The following is a 25,956-nucleotide window of genomic DNA, read 5'->3' on the forward strand; positions in this document are numbered from 1 at the left end:
AATCACCTATGAGTTGTTGCTTTCCTTTTTTCTTTTTGGAGAATAAATAAGTACTAACTTTTTATTATCATCTACCATAAAAAATCTAGACTTATGAGTTTAGATATATAAAATAGTCCATATTAAAGAATCTTATAAAACTCTATGAATATTAAAAATATTACAATAATTAATAAAACAATATTTGGAAACAAGAGTCTTCTGAAATTCTACTTCCTTGATAAAATAACCAAACAAGAAAAAAAAAAGCTTCAAAAGGCATAAAGATTAGTACAAGACTTCCACTAACTCTTTGAAAAAAGTGCTATGAAAAATGAGAAAGTATTTGTTTTTTAATATACTGAATCCTAAACTCAATTAGCACATCAAATAATCAAGTGAATTTTTTAAAACTCAAAACGTAAAACTCATCTTAAAATATTTAAACTGACTATACATGAGTGAAGTTAAACAAAAAAAGAAAATATTTACTAACCTTTATTTCCTAACATCACAGCAAGATGTAAAGGAGTGTTTCCTAAAACAAAAGCAAAAATAAATTAAATTAGTGTAGAAACATCAGAAAAATTATTTTAAGGTGGTTTCAGCTCCTTCAGAAATTTCACTGACAAATTTTAAGCAAAAATAATGTGACCACAAAATGATCCTGCTTATGTGGCAAAGTGAGGGTCAGAGGATGCCATGCTTTCTAAACACAAGGTATCTTACTCCTCTTCCCCCTACCTCCCGTAAAATGTTTCCATTTTGCTTTTGGGATTTCTTCTCCAAACAGATGTCAGATTCCTTTGCTGCTAATTTCTCTGTTATATCAATCTTTGTTCATTCATCACACAATTTAAGTACCTTACTATATATATACTCATCCTTGCTCATAAATATCAATAAGTCCCAATCCCAGTCCTCAAGTTTTAATAAATAAAATGAAAACACTAACTGGAAAAAATATATGCACGCCCCATGTTCATTGCAGCATTATTTACAACAGCCAAGATATGGAAACAACCAAAGTGTCCATCAACAGATGAATGGATAAAGAAAATCAGTGTGTATGTGTACACACACACACACACACACACACACACACACACACACACACTGGAATATTATTCAGCCATTAAAAAAAGAATAACATCTTGCCATCTGTAACAACAGAGATGGACCCTGAGGGCATTATGCTAAGTGAAATAAGTCAGATAAAGACAAATATTGTATTATCTCATTTATATGTGGAATCTTTTAAATATATATGAATATATATATATACTGAGAATGAACTGGTGGTTGCCAAAGGTGGAGAATGGGAGCGTAGGCGAAAGGGGTGAAGAGAATCAAAAGGTACAAACTTTCAGTCAAAAAAATGCCACAGGGATGTAATATACAGCATGACTATTATTATACTGCATGTTAGAAAGTTGCTAAGAGTAGATCTTAGAAGTTCTCATCACAAGAAAAAAAAAATATTTTGAATTATGTATGGTGATGGATATTAACCAGACTTCTTGTGGTAATCATTTCACTATATACAAACATGAAATCACTGTTATACACTTGAAAGTAATAAAATGTATGACAATTATACTTCAATTTAAAAAAAAAGTATATTGCAAAGGTAAACAATTTCTTCTGTCTCAAAATGCTAAATCCTAGGTGGGTCTGTAGAAGATACACATTTTCTGTTTTACTAAAAACAGTACCTTGTTAATCTAAACATTTATTTTATTTCTAATCAGCTCCAGAAAACAAGAAAAGAAATCCACATGTATAAGTATCAATTTCCAATTTTATTGGTCTAGAATAAGATCGTCTTCCACCTTTTCTAAATATTGAACTATTTTCATAAGTTTGCATTCACATTCCATGACAATTTATCAAAACCAAAAAGCAGTCATAAAAAGTAAACAAACGTGTTGACAAATTGGTGCCAGAAACAAAAGCTCAACACTATGCCAAAACCAAAGCCTTTACTTCGGATTATCATTCTTAATTCCCACCTCTTTTCTAGTTTAAGTTCTCATCACCTTACCTGAATATCTACTGCAACAACCTTCAAGTCTCCCTGCCTCAAGTTTTGCCCCATTTCAATCTCCTCTCTATATTGGAATAATAATTTTAAAACAAAAACTTGACCATGTTACACTTAAAAGGCTGGAAGTGGTCCATATTTTATCCTTAACATGGCATAAAAGGTTCTTGAGATATGTCCTTACCTTTCTTTCTTCTCCTATTTTCTTCCTTACCCTGTATTTCACCTGAACTGCATACAATAAATTCTCCAATAAGCCAGGTTCTCGATATTCACACATTTTATTAATCCTTCCTAAATATTCCTTCCCGATCTGCCTGGCAAGTTAATACTCACCTTTTAGGGCTTAGCTCAAACATCACCTATTCACTGAAGTCTTCTCTAGACAATCAGATGTCCCTCTGCACTGCTCCCAAAGCTCTCTATACCCATCTTTTGATTGCAGCACTTTTCACACTAAACTGTACTTTAAATTTTTTGTGTAAACATCTGTCTCCTTCATTAGACATTAACCTCAGGATAACTAGATACATATTTTGTTCATTTATGTATATGAAATGCTTCCAATACACATCTCACATTCAAAATAGTCAATAAGCATTCGTGAATGAAGGCATAAGAAAAAGTTCTGACTATAGAAACAAACCTTAAAAATATCAAATAGTTACAGAAACCTGATCACTAAAACGCAACAGGCATTACCTTAGGCAAGGGTTGCAAACTCAAATGTTTCCATAATTAAGTAATGTAATTGTAAAACTTTTGGTGTTATTTTTCCTAAATGTTTACACGAATACACTTGTAAAACCATCTAGCCTTGGAGTTTCCTTTGAGTGAACATTTTTATTACGGATTCATTGTCTTTAATAATAACAAGAGTACTTATGTTTTCTAATTCCTTTTTGTGTGCATTTTGACAAATTAAATTTTTCAGGGATTCTGTCCATGTCATATAAATTGCCACCTATTGTCATACATTTTGTTCACAATATCCATGACTTTTTAATGACATTAAAATTTATGCAGATGCCCCACTTTTCATTCACATTTGTTACTTGTGTTTTCTTTTTCTTTGATCAGTCTGAGGTTTATTAATTTTATGCACTTTTTTAAAGAACAAAGTTTTGGCATGTTGCTACTTAATGTCTGTTTTAATTCAATAATTCTTGCTCTTTTATTACTTCTTTTCTTCTGTTATTCGGGTAAACTAGACTCAACTTGGGAAATTAAGCAAATTAAGTTGTTCTTTTTCTAATTTCTTGAAATGGATTCTTAAATGTTTGATTTTTTTACCATTTCCTAGTATATTTACCTTTTTATTAATAATTTCTAGTTTACTTACACTGTGATCAGAGAACAGACTCAGTATAATCTCAATGAAACATGTTGAGAGTTGCTTTATGGTCAAGTTTGGTCAATTTTTGTAAATGTTTTCTGTAACCTTGAAAAGAACATGTATCTTAAGGGTTTTGGGTACAGCATTTCATATAAACCTACTAGATCCAGTTTGTGTTGTTCATATCTTTTATATCTTTACTGGTTTTTTGTCAGCGTGTTAAAGAAAGAGGAATGTTAAAAATATCCCACTGTAATTGGGGGTCTCTATGTCTTCTTGTACTTCTAGCAACTTTGCTTGATATATTTTCAGCTATGTTACTAAGTACAAATCAAATCCTTATACTTTCCTAGTTCAACAAATGATTTTCATCTTGAAGCACCTCTTTATCTCAGATGTTTTCTGCTTTAAAACCTACTATGATGTTAATATAACTATTCCAAATTTTTTGATTGATATTTACATGGAATATATTTTTCACTCCTCTCACTTTCAATATTGTTATATTTCAGATGTGTTTCCAACTGTATGTAGTTGGGTGTTTTTTCATACAGTAAGATAATATTTGTCTTTTAACCAGAGCATTTAATCCAGCCTCATATGTTATACTTACTGATATTATTGGAGTTTAATCTACCATCCAGCTTTGTGCTTTCTATTTGTCCTGCTGGTTCCATGTTCCTTTTCCTCATCTTTCTTACCTTCTTCTAAATTGATTATTTTCATTATTCCATTTTGGTTTTTTATCTGTGGATGGAAGGTATATATATTTTTTTATTTTACTATTCTTTTAGTAGTTATCCTAGAGATGCACTGTCCCATATGGTAGCTACATGTGGTTACCAAGTATTTGAAATGTGGCTAGTCTGAACTGAGATGTGCCATAAGTGGGATTTTGAAGACTTAGTATGAAAAACAAGAATGTAAAGTATCTCAATAATGTTTTATATTGATCATCATGTTAAAATAATGTTTTGGATATTTTGGGTTAAATAAAATGTAGTAGTAAAATTAATTTCACCTACTTCTATTTTATGTGGCTCTTAAAAAACTTAGTTATAAATGTGGCTTGCATTGGCTTTCTATTAGACAGCACAGCTCTAGAGTTTACAATATGCATCCTTGATTTATCAAAGTCTAATGTTAAATGGCACATTCCCTTCTTGAGAGCAAGTCATTGACCTTAGAACACTAACTTCATTCCCTCCATCCAGATTTATATGCTGTTATCTAGTGCCATGAGTCTTTATTTGTACCTTATAGAATCAATATTCATTTAAGATTTCTTACCACTTTTGTTGCTCTTCATTCCTTCCTACCTCTCTAGCCTTCCATTAGAATCATTTCTCTTCTATCTGAAACACATCCTTCAGTATTTCTTTTAGTGGTGGTCTGATAAGTGAATTCTCTTAGGTTTTTGATTATAAATGTTTATTCAACTTCAAAGGATATTGTACAGGGTATATAATTCTTGATTGGCTGTTATTTTCTTCAGTATTCTATGTAGTCTTATGGTTTTCTTTTTTGTTGAGAAGTCAGCTGTAGGAATTTCTACTGATCCTTTTAAAGTAATGTGACTTCTCTGGCTGCATTTAAGATTTTTTTTTTCAGCCATTTCACTCCAATGTGGAATCCTTTTTTTATTGTACTTGGGTTGGACTTGTTAAATCTCTGAATTGGTGTCTTTCATCAATTTTGGAAAATTCTCAGCAACTGCCTCCTCAAATATTGCTTTAGCCCCATATTCTCTCTTGGGGTTCAATTAACATAGAACTACTCTTACCATTTTTAATTTTTTAAAAAATTTCTTTCCCTTTTTCATTGTAGATATTTTCTCCTGACATATTTCCAAGATCATGAGTTCTGTCTTCTTCAGGATCTAAACTGTATTAAGCCCATTTATTTAGTTTTTAATTCAGTTATTATATATTTCCATTTGAGAATTTCTATTGAATTATTTTCCAAATATGTTACCTCAATTTTCATAATTTCCAGTTCTCCACTAAAATATTCAAACTTGTCTCTCATCCCCCAAGAACATAATAAACATTGTTATTTAAAGTCTCTGTCCATACAAACTACTATATATAAAATAGATAAACAACAAGGTCCTACTGTATAGCACAGAGAGCTATACTCAATATCTTGTAATAAACTACAATGGAAAAAAATCTGAAAAGGAATATATATATATGTATAACTGAATCACTTTGCTGTACACCAGAAACTAACACAACATTGTAAATCAACTATACTTCTATTAAGTAAGTAAATAAATAAAAAATAAAGTCTGTCTAGTAATAATTACAATAAATGAAGCTCTGATGGCTCTGTTTCTCTTATTGCTTCTCTCTGGTTCTCATTCATGTTGTCTAGTTTCCCTATAATGCTGGTCATCTTTAATTGTATGCTGAACATATTTAATTAACTCCTTCTGCAAAAATCTTGAAGCCTAAGAAACAAATTCTACAGAGACTTTTATTTGCTTCTGACATGTGGCTGGGGGTACTAGACTAATCCAGGGATTGACATTTTCTTTCCGGCCCTCACAAATGACTCAAAGCTATGCTTCAACCTATATCAGAGCTGATTTACCTGCAGTTCAACCTTATTCCTAAGCTGCAGCTCTTCAAGTTTCCATCCCCAAAAGCAGCATGTTTAAGAGATACCCCACACCTGGTGGGCCCTGACCTCCATCTTTTGTCCTCTTAGCTCACCAAGGCTGTCAAAAGTACTGCTCAGCCTCTTAACTGCTTCCTCTGGATTCACAAAAGCTGCTGGGGAAAAGTAACCTCAAATCTTAGGTTTGCATCTTTGGATTTCCATCTTCTGCCAGATCTTGGCCCAGTATCCCTTCCTACCTCATTAGATCTCCAATGTCCTTAAAGTAGAATATTTTATTCTTATTGCCTTCTAAAGAAGAGTTGTCCTCATTATCTAGTTCATCATTACTAGAGGCAGAAGTTCTACTTTGATTTTATGTGTTAACTTTTCTCCATCTTTGTTAATAATTTGCTTTCTATTTTTTTATACTCTTTTGATTAGTGCATAAAGATGCAATACTTTTATGAGTGCTAATGATCATAACTTCTATCAAAATATAATTACTCTCTTAGCACTTTTAAATCATTTTTACCTCAAATTCAATTTTATCAGCAATTAATCTTGAGGATTCATAGCTTTCTCTTCTTTACCATTGACTCAACAATAAAATTTCCATTTTTCACTATTCTCCTTCAAGTATGTGTGAAAGTCCTTTTCCCCTTTTAGTTAGTAGATGTCATCGTTGTTACTTTTGGAATTTCTTCACTACTCCTTTCTCTTAGTAACAAATGCCATACCTTAAGTACATGAACCAGGGAAGACACATGACACAAACCCAACTAGTCTGATACCTAATTAGAAAATAGTTTCAGGGAAGGGCACAATTCCCACCTGGGTCAAGGTTCTTTTCTGCATTTTTTTTTTGTACTTGAGCCAGTGAGGAAAACTGTCTCTTGCCATTGGAACCTTAGTACTTTAAGGTTCTGAGTATGAGACTGCATAGTCTCTACCATATAGATTAGCGGGTCTGAATCAGGGACAATTTTATCCCCCAGAGAATATGTGGCAATGTCTGGCACATTTTTGGCTGTCAAAACTGGGGAGTGGGGGGTGCTAATGGCATCTAGAAGGTAGAGGCCAGGGATGCTACTAAATACCTATAGTGCACAGGATAGGTTCCCACCACACAGAATCATCCAGCACAAAATGTCAAGTGTAGAGGTTGAAGAACTCTGACATAGAAGAAAGCCCAACTGCAAGAGGGAAGAATTAAATTCTACATAACACCAGATCTAAAAAATTGTACAATACCCGCCCCACCGCCAACAAAAGTCCTGATGATACTGCAGGAAATCTGGATACAATCATGTCACTATTGTCTCCTACCCTATCATCTTCAGTTATATGAATCAATAAATACTTTGGGGCTTAAGCTAGTTTGCAATGAGTTTCTATCACTTGTAAATCCAAGAATCATTACTAACACAATATGGGAATATAAAGCTTTATTTGACACAATCATACTTTTGGAGATTTCTGTTTTTTAAGTCCTGTGGCTATGCTTTCCTACTTTTTTTTTTTTTAATTTGGACTTTTAAAATTCATCTTCCACAATAACAGATTATAGATAGATTTTAAATTCTATTTATAGCAAACTAACTTTTTAGAACCACCCTTATTTTTTAAATAAATTTATTTATTTATTTTTGGCTGCACTGGGTCTTCATTGCTGCGCGCAGGCTTTCTATAGTTTCAGTGAGCAGGGGCTACTCTTCGTTGTGGTGCACAGGCTTCTCACTGTGGTGGTTTCTCTTTGTTTTGGAGCACGGGCTCTAGGCGTGCGGGCTTCAATAGTTGTGGCACGTGGGCTCAGTAGTTGCGGCTCGCGGGCTCTAGAGCGCAGGCTCAGTAGTTGTGGCGCACGGGCTTAGTTGCTCCACGGCATGTGGGATCTTCCCGGACCAGGGCCCGAACCCGTGTCCCCTGCATTGGCAGGCGGATTCTTAACCACTGTGCCACCAGGTAAGTCCTAGAACACATTTTTAAACTCATACTTATCTAACACTCAAAGTAAAAAAGTAAACTATACTTTTGATTCCCATTACAACAAATGAAGAGGTCTGGACTTTTTCTTTTTTACTGAGGTATAGTTGGTGTATAACACAATGATTCACAATTTTAAAGGTTATATTCCATTTATAGTTATTAAAAAATATTGGCTATATTCCCTGTATTATTATCCTTGTAGCCTATTTATTTTATACATGGTAGTCTGTACCTCTTAATCCACTACCCTCTTCTTGTCTCCCTTTCCCTCTCCCCATATCTATATCTGCAACTCTTCTGTATATCTGTGACTGTTCCTTTTTTGTTATATTCACTAGTCTATTTTACTTTTTATATTCCACATATAAGTAATATCATATAGTATTTGTCTTTCTCTGTCTGACTTATTTAGCACAATACCCTCCAAGTTCATCAATGTTGTTACAAATGGCAAAATTCCATTCTTTTTTATGGCTGAGTAATACTCCATTGTATGTAAACCACATCTTCTTTATCCATTCATCTGCTGATGGACACTTAGGTTGCTTCCATATCTTGGCAATTGTAAAGAACGTTGCTATGAACATTGGGGTGCATGTATCTTTTTGAATTAGTGTTTTCAGCTTTTTTCAGATAAATACCCAAGAGAGGAATTGCTGGGTCATATGGTAGTTCTATTTTTAGTTTTTAGAGAAAACTCCATACTGTTTTCCATGGTGGCTGCACCAATTTGCATTCCTACCAACTGGGTACTAGGGTTCCCTTTTCTCCATATCCTCGTCAACATTTGTTATTTGTGTTTTTTTAAATTAATTTTTATTGGAGTATAGTTGTTTTATTATTTGTGTTCCTTTTGATGACAGCCATTCTGACAGGTGTGAGGTGATATCTCATTGTGATTTTAATTTGCATTTCTCTGATGATTAAACAATGTTGAACATCTTTTCATGTGCCTGTTAACAATCTGTATGTCTTCTTTGAAAAACTGTCTATTCAGATCTTCTGTCTCATTTTTCAACTGGGTTTTTTTTTTTTTGACGTTGAGTTATATGAGTTGTTTATATATTTTGGATATTAACCCCTTGTTGATCAGATCATTTGCAAATATTTTCTCCCATTCCATAGGTTGCCGTTTCATTTTTGTCAGTGGTTTCCTTTGCTATGCAAATGCTTTCAGGTTTAATTAGGTCCTGTTTGTTTATTTTTGCTTTTTTTTCCTTTGCTTTAGGAGACAGATCCAAAAACATTTTGCTACTATTTATGTCAAAGAGTGTTTGCCTATGTTTTCTTCTGAGAAGCTTTATGATTTCTGTTCTTACATTTATGTCTTTAATCCATTTTGACTTTATTTTTGTATATGGTGTTAGAGAATGTTCTAATTTCATTCTTTGACATGTAGTTGTCCAGTTTTCCCAGCATCAATTATTAAAGAGACTGTCTTTTCTCCATTGTATATTCTTGCCTTCTATGACAAAGTCATAGATTAATTGACCATATGTTCGTGGGTTTATTTCTGGACCCTCTATTCTCTTCCATTGATCTACGTGTCTGTTTTTGTGCCAGTACCATACTGTTTTGGTTACTGTAGCTTTGTAGTACAGTTTGAAGTCAGGGAGCATGATCCCTCCAGCTCTGTTCTTCTTTGTCAAGACTGCCTTTGCTAATCAGGGTCTTTTGTGTTTCCATACAAATTTTAGAATTATTCATTCTACCTCTGTGAAAAATGCCCTTAGTATTTTGATAGGGATTGCACTGAGTCTGTAGACTGCTTTGGGTGGTATAGCCATTTCAGCAATAGTAATTCTTCCAATCCATGAACATGGTGTATCTTTCCATCAGTGTTGTCTTCAATTTCTTTCATCAGTGTCTTATAGCTTTCCTAGTACAGGTCTTTAACCTCTTTAAGTAGGTTTATTCCTAGGTATTTTATTCTTTTTGATGCAATTATAAAGAGTTCAGTACTTTTATGTCTCCTCTGGCTCCATTTTTGTTTCACTAATTTAATCAGTGGTTATAAACCATTTCCTTACCCATTATAGATTACATGTCTTTCAAAATTTGAAGCAAAAGTGTTTTTTTTTGGGGGGGGGTTGGAAATTTGCTCTCAGGATTATAATCATATTTGCTTTAATTATTAGACTGATCTATGGTATATTTAACTGGTTTAAAATTCATTATCAGTCCTTTTCGGACACGTCTCCTTTCTTGGGTTAGTCATTTAACCCTTCCAATCTGAGATACTTCTTTGAATAATATTTTTCAGGAATGATATCATGATGGTTGGTCTATTTTCTAGAATGTTACTATTGCTTTCACAAATGAATATTTGGCTAGAAAGAATTCTACAGTTGGCAGATGGTGTATCAAGTATGTTCTAACATTGGCGAGGTCTGAGGCCAAATTGATATACATTTTAGTTCAATATTATAGTAATCTGTGCTTTTTACTTGTATATATGTAGGAATCATTCAATTTTAAAATAGCACCAAGAGGGAATTCCCTGGCAGTCCAGTGGTTAAGGACTCTGCACTTTCACTGCTGAGGGCCTGGGTCTAATCCCTGGTCAGGGGAACTAAGATCCCACAAGCCACGCTGCTTGGACAATTAAAAAAAAAAAAATAGTGTGAAGATATGCAGATCTCTTTTCATTAATTTTCCCCGGAACAAATTATGAGCTCTAACTTTGGAATCAGAACAAAGTTTAGATAAAAAAATATTTTCTTCTTTATTTATAGCTTTGGGTGTTGCCTCTGATCCATTTCTTCTGTTTTATTCTCTAGAAATTCATATTATTCATAGAATACAATCCACACATGTAAAGTCTACATTTATAACTTGTCCTTCATTCTTTTAATCTGTCTCCTTTTCCTCTACAGTCTTTGTTTTCAAATTATTTTTGTACATCACTCATTCAATTTTCTTTACTGTCAAAACTTTACTTTCTGTACTCAATTTAGATCATTTTAATGCAGTGACTATATTTTTTAAAATTTCCATAGTATCTTCATAATTTGGACTGTTTTCTTCACATCACTATTTAACAGTATTAAAGAAACAAACTGTTTTATGTGTTACTGAAAAACAAGGCAATTATTTTCTAAACTTTTCTTCTACTTCTTATAGTATTCCTAACAGTATCTTCAGGATACTTATAATGATGCTTCTTTTATAATAACTGTTTTCCAAAGACTCTCAAATGGATTTTCTTTTTCTGCTCATCCATCCTGAAATGATTTATTCAGATCTAATATGGGAAAGGACAAGCATATTGCCCTCACTATCCTCTCAACATTCAAGAGAATAAATAGCAGAAACTCCTCTACACTCTGAAGCTAAAAGAACAAGCTGATATTTAAGCACTTTCCTATGAGACTCTAATACTCTAAATAAACTCTTAAAACTAAATAATAAAAAGACAACCCGCGCTTCCCTGGTGGCGCAGTGGTTGAGAGTCTGCCTGCCGATGCAGGGGACACGGGTTCGTGCCCCGGTCCGGGAAGATCCCACATGCCGCGGAGTGGCTGGGCCCGTGAGCCATGGCCGCTGAGCCTGTGCGTCCGGAGCCTGTGCTCTGCAACGGGAGAGGCCACAGCGGTGAGAGGCCCGCGTACCGCAAAAAAAAAAAGACAACCCAATTTAAAAATGGGAATATATGAATAGCCATTTCTCCAAAGAAGACATACAAATGGCCAAAAAGCACATGAAAAGATGCTCAAAATCATTAGCCATTAAGAAAATACAAATCAAAACCATAAGGAGACACAACTTTACGCTCACTAGGATGGCTATAACAAGTGTTGGAAAGGAGGAAAAACTGAAATCCTCAAACACTGCTGTTGGGCCAGTAAAATAGTGCAACCACTTTGCAGAACAGTTTGGTAGTTCCTCAAAATGGTAAACAGAGACTTATCACATGACCCAGCAAAAGATATATACCCAAGAAAATGAAAACATGTCCACACAAAAACTTATATACAAGTGTTCATAGCAGCATTACTCATAATAGCCAAAAAGTAGAAACAACTCAGATGTCCATTAATTGATGAATGTGCAAACAAAATGAGGTACATCCATACAATGTAATCTTAATCGGCAATAAAAAGGAATGAAATAGTGATACATGCTACAACACGAATGAACCTTAAAAAACAATGTGCTAAGTGAAAGACCACAGATTGTGTGATTTCCATTTACGTGAAGTGTCTAGAATAATAAAATCCAAAGAGACAGAAAGTAGATTAGAGATTGTCTAGGGCTGGAGGAAATGGAGTGGGGGCCAGTGAAAGGTAAAAAAAATACATGATTTCTTTTTAAGGTGATAAAAATGTTCTCAAAGTGATTGTGGTAATGGTTGCACAACTCTAAATATACCAAAAACCATTTCATTGTAACTTTAAATGGTTCAACTGCATGCTATAGGAATTATATCAGAATAAAGCTGTTTAAAGATAAATAAGAGATAGGTGGCCGATAAGTAAAAACTTATTCACTCTCCTAATAATTTTAAAAGAAAAAGTCTTCCTTAAAAAGGCCTTTTCACTGGATTTATTGTTCCTTAACAACCATCACCAAGGTTAGTCTAGCTCTCAACTAAAATAAGCTCTCTTGCCCACTTGCTTCTTTAGTGTGAATTTCTCTATTCAAAATAAGGTACCAGAAAAAGTTTTATTTTTTTTCTACTGTTATAAGTCTTAATGATAACAATAAATGAAGGCAAGAAGAAAGGGTAAGCTTGCTGTCAAGCACATACTTGCTCCTGCCATCTGTTTTCCATATTAGAAACTTCTTCATCCTCTAATTCAGGAACATGACATAAAGTTTTACTGGAACACAGCCACATGCTGATTGTTTATGAATTGTCTATGACTACTTTCATGCAACAAATGGTATGGCCTACAAGCCTTTAATATTCACTATCTTGCCCTTTAATGAAATGTTTGTAGACCAGTGCTCTAATCACTAAGGGTTTCATGTCACATTACAGGTGACAGGAAAGAACACCTGTCATTCATCAATATAATTTCTATATTTAATCATACTACATTACTATTATTAAAAATTTCTCTCATTATCTAGTTTACTTGATTCTAGAGTTATCATTGTATTTTAATACAAAGTTAGAAGGAGTTCGTAGGTTCTGTTATTTCTCCAACATTTTACCCAGAAGGAAAATCCATTCATTTCCATTCAATAAATATTTACTGAGGATCACTATGTGCTAGGCATAGTGCTAGACACTAGAGATTCAACCATTAATAACCTAGAAATAATTCTTGCCCTCGTGGAGTTTATATTCATAAAAGAAAGAGAAATATAAAATGAAACAAAATAGATTGTAAGTGTTGAGAAAAATAAAAGGCTAAGGCTGAAAATAATAAGGACAGACATACTTTTTGATATTTAAGTCAGGAAAATCTCTCTAAAATGAGATCTAAAAGCTAAGTAAGAACTATGAAATCAAAGAATGAGAAGAAATGCTTTCCAGACAGAGGCCAGAAATAACCTGGCATGTTCAAGGAACTGAAAGAAAATAAGTATGGCCAGACATAGAAAAAAAGGAGGGATTGGTAAAAGATTATATCAGAGAAGAAAAGGCTAGATCATGCAAGGTTCTATAACATATGGTAAAAAATATGAACTTACTTTTAAGTGGAGAAGGCATTAAAGGACCTTGAGTAGGGACATGACATGATACAAATTACATTTTAAGATCACTATTCTTAACATACAGAGAATGGAATGGAAGGGGACATAGGGAGACTAGTTATGAGTCTGGTGCAGTATTCCAGGGAAAAGATAATAAAATTGGTTGGTCTCAAAGTGGTAGCAGTGGAGACAGAAAGTAGACTGATTCAAAATAACTTGTTAATTAGACATGTATGGGTAAAAAGAGGGGGTAAGACAAAGAATGATCCCAGTGATTGACACTTGAGAACTGGATAGCCAAATGATGTGATTTACTAGATGGCCAGGTGGGAAGTGGAAAATGGTAACTCCATTTTGGACAAATAAATTGTGAAATATCTCTGAGATTCCCAAGTGGAGATAATTATAAAATCTGGAACTCCAAGGAGAAGTCGAGGCTGGAGATATAAATTTAAAAATAAGAAAAGAGAAAGACATTTAAAATCAAACATATAAATTTCTAAATATCCATTTTTGTCCTAATAGTAGGAAAGGTTGTAATAGTTCTTCACTTCCCTATCTTTCAGGAGAAAAAAAAAGTACCATGTTCTAAATGGTAGCAGAAAAAGAAAACAAAAAACTGATAATACTAGCTGCTGTCAAAGAGGATAACTGGGTGGATAAAGACAGGTGGGAGAGAAATTTTATTTTTACATCATATCCTTTTATATCTTTTTATACTTTTGTAGCATGTGAACATAGTAACTATTCAAACACTTACACTCTAGAGCATACAGGTGAAGAAATCAAGGCATTTATGCACCTAGATAAGTACTCTTTGTTTTCTTAAACCCTCCAAGAACATATAGATGAAAAGGTAAAAGCCTCAGCACCTACTTAAGTTACAAATGGAACTTCCCATTACAAGTCCAAATTAATCACGATTTCAAAAGATTTATGAACTAGAAATGACTTTGAGTTCAACGATCCAGTCCCTCTCACTTTAAGGTAAGAACATAATCAGAAATACATACTACTTACAATCAAGGATGCCAAATGTCATACTATGATTTCAATTTTAAATGCAAAATAATCTTTATCAACATCATTATCTACCCAATACCACATTTACTTTACTGACTAAACATATCATGAAACTAAGTGCTCAAGTATCCTAGTTTGACCCTTTACCTACTATCCCCTCAGTTTTCTAAGACCTCAACCTACTGCTTGAACTAATTTGTTACACAAAGGACACTAAAAACTTAAAATAACTTTCTCTGTTAACTTTTCAAAATATACTTTTAAATCTGAAATTGGATGCCTTGGTTCTAACTCGGTAAACAAAACTGTACTCTGTTTCGTTAAATGAGTAAAAAACATTCCAGTAATATTAAGACCACTATAGTCAAAGTATGCAAATTATCAACCAAATGGCTGGCATTTACAGGGCATATATTATATACTATGTGCCCAGCACTATGCTGTATACTTTAGATATCTTATTTAATTTGCTCCCTAACCCTGTGAGACAAAGATTATTCCTATTTCACATGTCATAAGAAAAATACATCTAAAAATGGTTAAGTAATTTCCTAAAATTACATATCCAGAAATTGTGGGAGTCATGACTCTAAAATCAGTATTCTTTTTACTATACCAACAGATTTCAAACTTTCTGGTTTCAAGACCCCATTATACTCTTAAGAATTATTGAAGATCCCAAAAATCTCTTATATGAATAAATCTATTGCTATTTACGTTAGAAATTAAAATTGTTAAAACCATTACATGTTAATATAATTTTTTTATGAAAAAAATTGCAATTTTCCAAAACAAAACAAAAAGAATGACAAGAGTGGTACTATTTTAAATTCTTTAATTAAAAATAAAAACAAATTTAATTTAATGTCTGGCCTAATAGAAGACAGCTGGGTTTTTATAACTGGTTCTGCATTCAGTCAGGTGTAAATGCTGTTGTGAAGTATATGAAGAAAATCTAGATTCAGACGATATACACTTGAAAAAAAAAGAGGAGTATTTTAACAGCCTTTCCAAATAATTGGCGGTATTCTTTGATACTACACCAAAACTTAGTAAGTGGTTATTTCTTTAAGGTTTGTTGCCATGTGAGATCTCAAACCGTATCAATAAATTTTTTGTACTGTGGTACTCTGAAATTCATTGGTTTCTCTTACACTTTGAATGGATCTTTTACTGATGCATGGTTTTGTAACATCAGGCATTGATCAGTCTAAAAAATACTGATTTACTGAGTTATGCAGATCTTCCAAATGTCAACACATTTCAGTATACAAAAATTTTTAAATCACATTTAGTAATATCACCAATCTGACCAGAACAGTCTTTAAATACTAGGAAGCTGTCAAGCTTACAGTGACAGAGACAAGTTTTCCAAATTCTAAATTTCATTTCAAAGCTTGAATTTTTTAATTGGCAACAAATATTGTCAATTGTTTTCCTTGAGGTCACAGGTTCACTTCATCCAATTTCCAGAAAATGTATGCCAAATATCCAAATTGTGATAACCATAGTTTGTGTGTAAGCTGTTCTTTCAAATAAAAATGGTGTTCCATGACAAAAGCAGCTAGTTTGGCTTACAATTCAACTGCACAAATGTTCTCCCTTTTTTTCTCTTCAGTATGCAGCAGAAAAGTATTATGCATAATTCACATTATGTCACAAAGAATAAAAAGTATGTACTCAAGATTAAGACTTAAAAATTAACAATTTCTACACCTTCATCAAAGACATTGTGAAATTGGCTTTTTTTTTTTCCTACTTCAAGTACACGGCAGTGAATAATACAGTGACTACTAGCAGTTTGGTGCCTTGATTCATGCTAATGTTCCAACAATTTTACCCACCACTGCTTTTGTACCATCAGTGAAAATGTCAGCGCTGTGAAAAAGGCAAACAATGACTTTGGGTTATTACAAAAATAGTTTTGACTTCATGTGCCCCCTAACGAGGGAGCAAAGCAGGAAATTACAAGTCCTAGAACCAACACAGCTCCAGCTTCCACAGACATCTTCAAGTCTCATCCAAGCAAGCAATAAAAAGGGAGAATTTTTGTGCTTTCTCTCATAAATGGTACTCTAGTACTAAAACTCACACACACACATTACTTTCAATCTATCATCGACTCCTAACCAGCTCTACCTTCTCATTATTTCCAGTTACCCCCACTTATAATAACAGCATGTTAAATTGACCCATGCCCCCCACCAAAGTTTCTTTTCTGCCTCATATAGTAGCCAGAAAGAGCCTTTTAAAATCAGATCATGTTACCTGACTATTCAAAACCCTCAAATAGTTTCCTATGTTATTCAAAGTAAAAGCCAAAATCCTTAACAATGGCCTGCAAAAATTCTACATGTTTACACCCCGGTCTCAAAATCTCCCATATCCTACCACTCTCTGCCTGTTCCAGCCACACTATTCTTTGAACATGGTACCTTTGTGTTTGCAATTCTCTGCCTAAAACTCTTTTCTGCCATATTCTCTTTACTATATTTTTATTAGTTCGTTTATTATTTATCTTCCCCCATTAGAATGTAAGCTCCCTGACAGCAGGAATAACTTTGTTCATTTTGTTCACTGCTGTAACCCCAGCACCTAAAACACTGTTTATCACATATCAGGAGTTCAGTAGATATCTGTTAAGTGAAGGAATGAATGAACAAAAAAAGGGGGAAAATAACTATGAAGAACCATTAGAATAGTGTTAAAATCTATTTTTACTCTCCAAAAAGCATTTTACCTCAGGACAATGCAGGTATCCACACAATTCTCTATGAAAGCCAACCAATATCCAAGAGGATATGCAACACAGCACAGGTGGCTTTATAGAAGTCAGCGCAGTGCTGATTAAGAGAGGATAAACTAACACACCTGACAGATATCTACAGCCAAGAATCCAAATGTTCTGAACCAAGTTGCACCAGTAGTAGACGAAAGATGACTGACAGGAGAGGCAAATAAACCTTTTAGCAAACTGATAGGCAGTATAAATTCAAGAAGCAGATAAAACCTCAATTGAATGAAGTCCTAACTAAACCTCAAAAACTAGAATGTCCTCTACTGAAAGGGACGTCACAGCAAAAGTACAGCAAGATATTGATATTAATGGATATTACTATGATATGAGCCTTCATCATTAAAATATTTTCAAGTGTGGTCTCCCATTTAAGACTATAATGCCCCAAGAGATAGATATTATTATATCAACTTATTTCAGCAGTTAAATAAATAGTACAATTACATAAAAACCAGTTTGTAGAGAAGCATGGTCTCCAACTCAGATCTGATTCCATATATAGAAAAAGGCTTCTAGTTTTACAGATGATCTTTGGGATACCAACAAGACTAACAGGCTTAAGAACAGATGAAATGCAACCACACAGTTAAACCTCACATATCCTGATAACTAACACCATTCATAATCTTTAAACAGTTAGAAAAGAGACCTTTTCCCTTTTTCCTACCCTCATTTGACATGCTTCTGTCTTGCTCTAAAACTGATCTTCTACCGCTCCCCAGTGAAATAAATGGTATATGAACAGGAATATACTGTTTGTCTTTCCAGCCCCTATCTAATTTTGGAGAATCTACACTCCTTTTCTAGAACACAAAGCATCCTGACAATTACCCTGTACTCTTCATTTAGATTTCTATGACTTATGAATGCCATTAACTTGGGACACACATATTCAATTCTCCAATAAGTCCTCCAGAATTCTCCTGCCTCATTGCCGATGCCCAGGACACAATATCATCAGTAATTGCTCATTTCTGCTTCCTTTTTTGCCAAAGTTTGAAGGTTAGACTTCCTACTTCTACTGTGGTTCAGTGAAGGCAGCTCTTCAGAGGTAGCTCTGCAGATGTGTTCATATCACAATTTCAAGTAGCAGTTCATGTTCTATAGTGCTAATGGTGATGGCATCAGGAACTCATTTAACACCAGGACAGTCCTATTCTGTTGGAGATGCACATGCAGGAAAAGGTGAAAGGAAGAAGGTTCTATTCATACAGTCATGGAGATCAACTGAATCAACCCCACAGGATCAGTGGAGTGACAGATTTCACAAACAAATCACCCTCATACCCAGTGACAGTGCATAAAACTTTAATTATCTTGGGCCTCCAGAAACCACTTTTTTTCCTAAGGGAAAATGAAGTATGCCTTCCAAAAACAAAATTCAGAAAAGACTACAAAACGCGAGGAGGACAGATACAAAACTACTAGTGTTCTTTTAAAGATGTGCCTCTTGACTAAAATTGTTCACCTGAGACTTCAAGATTTCTTTTTCCATGCAAAGTTTACCTTTATAGTCGCCTTTTCTCAAACAGATATATTGTGCTTTATTCTCTTGTATCACCCATCATGAAGGTTAGGGACAAAAACGAAGCAGAGAAAATGATATCAAAAGAAAGATCAATTCATATAGAATAAGCCAAAATAAACATATTGTATGGGCACCAAAAAGATTTCCTATCGCCTCCATTCTCAAATGTACATTTTTAAATTTTCTGAACGTAAGATGTTTTAAAATCTCTGTCTGAAGAAATCTGTCAGCCACCAGACACAAGTTAACCATTTCTTTATCACTTCATTGAGTTACCTGCATTGGCAGGAATATTCTCAAACTGACTTTTATTTTAAATTTGAAATCTCTAATCACTATGTAAAATAGCTTCAAGAAGATTACACTACAATTCAGTAAAAATGAAAATTAATTGTGTATAGAGAAGACGGCTTGTCACATGCCAGACGATGTAATTAAAGGCAGTAGAAATTGCCAAACCTCTCAGAATAGATCAGGAATTTTCACATCTAGGAAACGCTGGTTTGAGCAATTCATATATCAAGAACTTTTGTCACTCTGGCCCCTAAAAGCTTCTGACTAATGTCCAAGATAAGGTGCTTAACTTCCAAAGATATTTGACTCAATTAAGGGAAAAAACAAAATTACAAGTTTAACAAATAGGATGTAGTCAAAATCAAGAAAGTCTTCTGTAAACTTCATAAGCATTCTCAGTTCTAAAGGGGAAGAAGTAAAAATCATTAGCACCAACTATAAAAAAAATAGCATGTTACCATGATGCTTTGTTTAACTACCAATGGCAAAAAAGGATTCAGAAAAATCTTCACACTCAATGTGAAAAAAAGCCTAGACTTAAACTTTAATCCTATACTTAAAAAAAAGAAAGGGGGGTATATAACTAAAGATATACTAATGATATAAGGTTTAAGTAATTTTTGTACACTTAATGTATCTTTTTCCCCACCCGAGAAAAGCTGTTATTAAATATACCATGTGTCAAAATCATTGGCATATTTGAACACAGTATATATATGATATTATGGCTGTTACTGTATTTAACTTATATTTCAAGAGATATGTTTGGATCCAAATACAATATTCCTTAATATAATTGATGGCTTAGAAAAAGCAATTCGAACTCAACTAACATTTTTCCATAAAAGAAAAAGCTCTATCCTTGCTCCTACTCAATTTGACAATAATTTGTAAATACACATACATACACACACACCAAAAAAAGTTTTTCAATTCAGAGATCACTGCAAACTGAAAGAGCTAATGAACAGTGAGCTAAATAGTGACCAAATTAGGATTCAATAAGCTTTCCAGGTAGGTAGAATAAAGGATCAAGATTAACAAGATAAAAATTAATAAATGTAAAGTCATGTTTTGAGGTTAAAAAAAAAAAATAAGGACAAAAAAGCACAGAACAGAAAGACAGCCACTTACTTGAGAATAAACAGTATTAAAAAATCTACATACTCTTATACTATATTATTTAATGTATGCTCTTTACTAATATACATTACTAAATGTGTATTCCTTAGAGCAATAAATATAGTCTCTGTCTTTGCTGATGAGGCTACTATAGCTTCAACACCAAGGCTAGTTCTGGGCACCATCCTCAAAGGAAAGAACTAACAAACCAGAGTTTCACTAAAAGAAGATGACTAAGATTTTCATTTACTTTTTAAATACACCTCTATAGCATTTACTGTGTTTCAGGGACCATTCTTAAAATTTTATAAACCATGTCATATGAAGAATGGATACGGAAGTTAGGAATGTTTAACCTGAAGATAAGGAGAACATGATAGCTCTTGCTTGTCAAATACCTAAAGGGCTATCATGTAGACAAAGTAGCCTATTTATCCGTGCCATTACATAAAAAGAAACATAACAACAGTAAGAGATTTGGGCTCTACAGAAAATCTCTGTGAGCTGTTCAGTGGCATTCTCTCTCTACAAGTACTAAATGAGAAATATATATTAAAGAACTTTGCCATAAATTGCCACATACACATTATTAAAATTGACTTCTTTGCAAAATAGTACATCCCGATCAACAGAAATATTTACAAACAGGCTGATCATGTGCTTTGGAGTTCCTGCTGTCAGTTCAGTTCCCAGCTTTGGAGCTTATTTACTAAGTATGCAACTTTGGCAAAGTTTTCTTGCCTCTCCAGGCTTCACTTTCCTCACCTTTAAAACAAGGATAAAGCTACCCTTTATAGCAGGGTTATTGTGAGAATTAAATGTAATAATGTATGTAAACACTTAGCATAGCGCTGATGTATTTAATAAACAATTATCTTTGATGATGATCATCATCATCATTACATTATGGAAGGAACATCTAATGAATATAAAACTATGTCATATGATGTGATATAATTGTATGGCTCTGCTATGCACCTGTATGAGTGTATGATTCTGCTATGTACTCATCATGCTATAACAATCCAAATATAACAAAGAGCTTGTTTTTGTTGGGTGACTCAAAACACATTTATCTTTTGTAATTTGAAAGGAAAAATAATCTAAAAAGACTAAAGTATCCAGGTCAGTAAAATTTCATGAGTAAAAGTAATGTAATATAGCAGGGAAATTATGCAGCTACAGGGGAAAAGGAGATTAAAGAAGTAGCACATTAAATAGAAGCCACTCTTCCTTAGGAGTCTTCACTGCAGGAGATGAGAATGTAAATTGCAGGCAAAACAATTACATTTTCCATAGGTATGTGAACCATTGGTTACATTCATCAAAAATATCAACAATGTAACAGAATGTAACCTGGTGCAGCCTTTAAGAACAGTATGGAGGTTCCTTAAAAAACTAAAGATAGAGTTACCATATGATCCATCAATCCCACTCCTGGGCATATATCTAGAAAAGATGAAAACTCTAATTTGAAAAGATACATGCACACCAATGTACATAGCAGCACAATTTACAATAGCCAAGACATGGAAGTAATTTAAATGTCCACGGATAGATGAATGGATAAAGAAGATGTGGTATATATAGACAATGGAATACTACTCAGCCATAAAAAAGAATGAAATAATTGCCATTTGCAGCAATATAGATTGACCTAGATTATCAGACTAAGTAAATCGGAGAAAGACAAATATCTTATGATATCACTTATATGTGAAATCTAAAAAAATGATACAAATGAACTTATTTTCAAAACAGAAATAGACTCACAGACATAAAAAACAAATTTATGATTACCAAAGGGGAAAGGGAGGGGGGTGATAAATTGGGAATTTGGGATTAACAGATACACACTACTATATATAAAACAGATAAACAACAAGGACCTACTGTATAGTACAGGGAACTATACTCAGTATCTTGCAATAACCTATAATGGAAAAGAATCTGAAAAAATCTAAAATACATATATATATAAAACTGAATCGCTTTGCTATACACCTGAAACATTGTAAGTCAACTATACATCAATTAAAAAAATAAAATCAACAATGTAAGGGCAGCTAAGTACAATGCAAGCATTTAGTATATCAAGACGACTTAGAGAATTTCAGTGGGCTAAGGAAGAGTTCAAGGATATTCAGGATTCTAATTACTTTGAACAGAATTTGTACTTTAACAAACCAACTCGTAAATGCTAGATGACATATGCAAGCCCAATAATCCTGCAATTCAGTACCTTCTGTGATCAGTCAAGAAAATCAGTTCTAACATACTATACTATCATACTTTGTCAGTCATAGTCACCTCTTTCTTCTTTCAAAGGGAATCAACTCTCAAAAACAAAGTTTTATCTATTTTCAGGTACATTTCAATGTAATGGAACTCTACAATTTAAAGGCAATGGCCATAAGATAAACTATATATATATATATAGCTACTATGAAGACCAAATCTGAAAAATGTCCTAATAACTAAACAACCCGAAGCTACAACAGATCTCCCACTAAAAACTGTTTCCCAAAGGGTTAGAAAATAATTACCATGAACGAACAATATTATGTCGTTGCAACAACAGTAAAGTAATTAAGTAAATTAAATGTAGGAATGAAAAACTGGGTGCAGCTTTTAGGAACACTCTGGAGGATTTGATTTTTGATAAATGAGAGGTAGTAATTCTTACAATATTGTAAATTCAGAATACAAATGCAGTTGTTAGAGAATTATACAACCAACAGAAATCTTACTTTTTTCTTTTAATGTCAATTTTTGCCCTAATTGTACATAAGAAGCCTAGAGTCCAACAGAATTAAGGGAGGTTATTCCACAGGCAAGTATTTCATTAATGTGTTGCACTATTTTGAGCAGAGTTGAGTGTGTTCTAACTGAATGTATACAATACTCACGTTCAGTTAAAAGCTGAGCTATTAAAAATATTTGCCAACTACCCAGTTTAAAACGGCCTATCAAATGTTGAAAATATCAGTGTTGACTATAGTTTTCATTAATTTACTATGGCTTAAATGTCAACTCAGTCACATTATGTTTTTAGAAGAAACAGAAAAAATTCAGCTAATAAATTAAAGCAAAAAGTAGAAATACAGTCCTTGAATAACAAATGACACTATATGTTGTCATGTAGGATATGAGGTTACTATGAAAAATCATAGTACTATTTTTAGTCACAGATCATCAAGATAAAACATTACTATTAGCAATTATCTATCTAAAACAAGCAAAAAACTCTAAGCTCTACTTCAACAAAATCTTAGCCACTCAGAAGTCACTTTACATGCTCCAGGTATCAAATGCCAACAAATTTGTACTGTGGCTTTCAGAAATCAAAGCATTTGCAAAGTGTAAACACTTTGTACCAAACTAAGCTTCCTAAAAGTAGAAGAAAAAAGAAAGAAAAGAAACAGACAACCTGATGACACGTAGAAATCACAACCAGTTGCAGTCAGGTTGGGATTTGTACCTGGGCAATGAAGGGAGTTGGGTAATTTATATGTTCAAAATTCAAGATCCCAAGGGGGTAGGGGGGTTGAAGAAGAAAAGATACAGTTCAATAAACAATGGATGATAACCAGGGTGGATGAGAGGCAATCTAAAATTTCTTATGGTCAAGAATCAACACACTGAAGCCCTGTCTCAAACATAAACCAAACAGCTTCTAAGAGTTTGAAGTAGCCAAGGAAGAAACATTCCTTCGCACCCACAAGAACCAATCCCGAAACCACTGGCATGCTATTACAAGATTTACGGGCATTTGGCTTGGAATGGTGGGCAAAAGAGAGGAAAGAAGGGTCTGTTAGGATTTCAGAGGCCTGGGGAGACACAACCTAGGCTCTGGGAAGGAGAGGTGGACAGGGGCGAGCACTCCTCACCGTGATTATCTTTCTGCCCGATATTGTGCGTGCGGATGAGAGAGGACAGTCTCCTCACATCCCCCTTGAAGACGCACTCGTGCACCGGGTAGTGTGCGGGGCAACTGCCTCCACCTGCGACGACAGCAACGGGGTTGGTGCCCGCTAAAAGAGCCGGGGACTGGGAGGTGGTAGTCACGGAGGAATTGTGCAGCGGCAGGGCCGGGGCGCCGGGGGGATTGGAGGAGGCCGGAGCTGTCTTCAGCTGTAGCCGGTGGTGATGGTTACTGAAGATCTTATGACAGGCTCTACCGCCCTTGCTGCTGCTGCCTGTGCCAATCCTGCCTCCGGTAAAGGTGCCGCCGAGGGCAGCCGCCGCTTCCTCATCCCCGGGCTCCAGCAGGTCCCCCTCTTCTTTGCTGGGCTTGTGGTCCCTCCGCAATGAGCGGATCTTCTCCCCGGTCATCGCCGCCAGGGGCAGAGAGGGGATCCAGGAGGTTCACCCCTGGCGACGAAGCTTGCGCTGCGGCCGCACAAGGCGATTAGAGCGGTGGCCAGGATACTCCAGCGCAGCATGAACTCCCAGAGCGCCCCCGAGCCCGGGACAAACGCATCTCCCGGAGGAAGAAGAGCCGGCTCTCGCCTAGGCACGAAGGGACGCGCGCTCGCTGGGGGGAGCTAGAGTTCAGGTGCCCACGACACCAGAATCCCCGTCTCCACCGCCGCAGCCGCCGCCACTGCTTCACACCGAAAAACAGGGGACGGCCATCTTCCCCTGGCTTCTCTCGCGAGAACTCCCCTGGGAGGGAGGAGGGAGGAAACACCGCGATAAGTGAGCTGCCTGCTCCCTCCCTCGCAGGTTCTGTTCCCAGGGTTGCAGAATGCCGGCGCTTCCCAGGCAGTGGGTTCCCGCCCCAAGCTGCAGTCTCTGAACTAAAAGACCGGGATCCAGCGTCCTGATGTCCGCGCTTCTTGTGGGCCGTCTGAAACCTTAGCCAGCGTTTGAGATATTCGATGCACGTTATAAACAATGACAAACCCTGCGACCTCTGGGCCTCCCTCAGGAGTGCTGACTGACGCCAAGGCACACAGGATATGATGTCACTGAAATGCACAGGACACTCATTCAATAAACTTTCGCTAAGCATCTACTTCGTGCCGTACACTCTGCTAGTAGATTTATAAAACACCACTCCTGGCTACAAGGTGCTCGTTAGAGGAGGAAAGATAGTCAAGCAATTGAGTACAAAATGTAACTGCGAATGAAGTGGATGCGGAGTGCTGGGTTGCACGAAAAAAAAAAAAAGGGTGGGGGGAGGCAAATTTTAGTGTTGGAGTGTCAGAAAAGCCACCACCGAAGTTTAGGGACTGACCCTGGATAACAGGCTATTCAGCAGACTGGGAGAGGGGAGGTCATTCAAATATTGTCGGATGAATGAATTTCGGGCAGGCGTCAGAGTTAAAGCATGGGGAGTGGACCCTGAAGGATGGCAAACAATAATTGTGCAACCGGAATATCGCTGGACTAGTTCATGGCCAGCCTCGACCTAGCGTCAAATTCTGAAGAACATAAATCTGACCTTGACAAAATAACTAAAGCTGTTGGGAACTGGAGGGCAGAGGAGTTAGCAATGTCCGAAAGATATTAACCTGTTTATCTCTCCTAAGTCCCATTTACTCTGACACCTGCTTCTCTCAAAACTCTTTCTTAAACCAACTTTATCACTA

General features: G+C 35.2%; 1 protein-coding gene across 1 annotated transcript in view; it reads right to left on the reverse strand.

The window, feature by feature from the left end:
- The window catches only part of ANKRD13C (ankyrin repeat domain 13C), a 79,965-nt gene extending 54,931 nt beyond the window's left edge, over positions 1-25,034 (reverse strand). The window contains exons 1-2 of the mRNA XM_065888907.1: positions 24,250-25,034; positions 476-517 (exon numbers count right to left, since the gene is read on the reverse strand). Coding sequence (XP_065744979.1) covers positions 476-517; positions 24,250-24,694 — 487 coding nt within the window. The 5' untranslated portion in view covers positions 24,695-25,034. The remainder of the gene's footprint in view (positions 1-475; positions 518-24,249) is intronic.
- Positions 25,035-25,956: the final 922 nt, after the last annotated feature.

This window comes from Phocoena phocoena, chromosome 1 (genome assembly GCF_963924675.1).
Source record: "Phocoena phocoena chromosome 1, mPhoPho1.1, whole genome shotgun sequence".
NCBI classification, from domain to species: domain Eukaryota; kingdom Metazoa; phylum Chordata; class Mammalia; order Artiodactyla; family Phocoenidae; genus Phocoena; species Phocoena phocoena.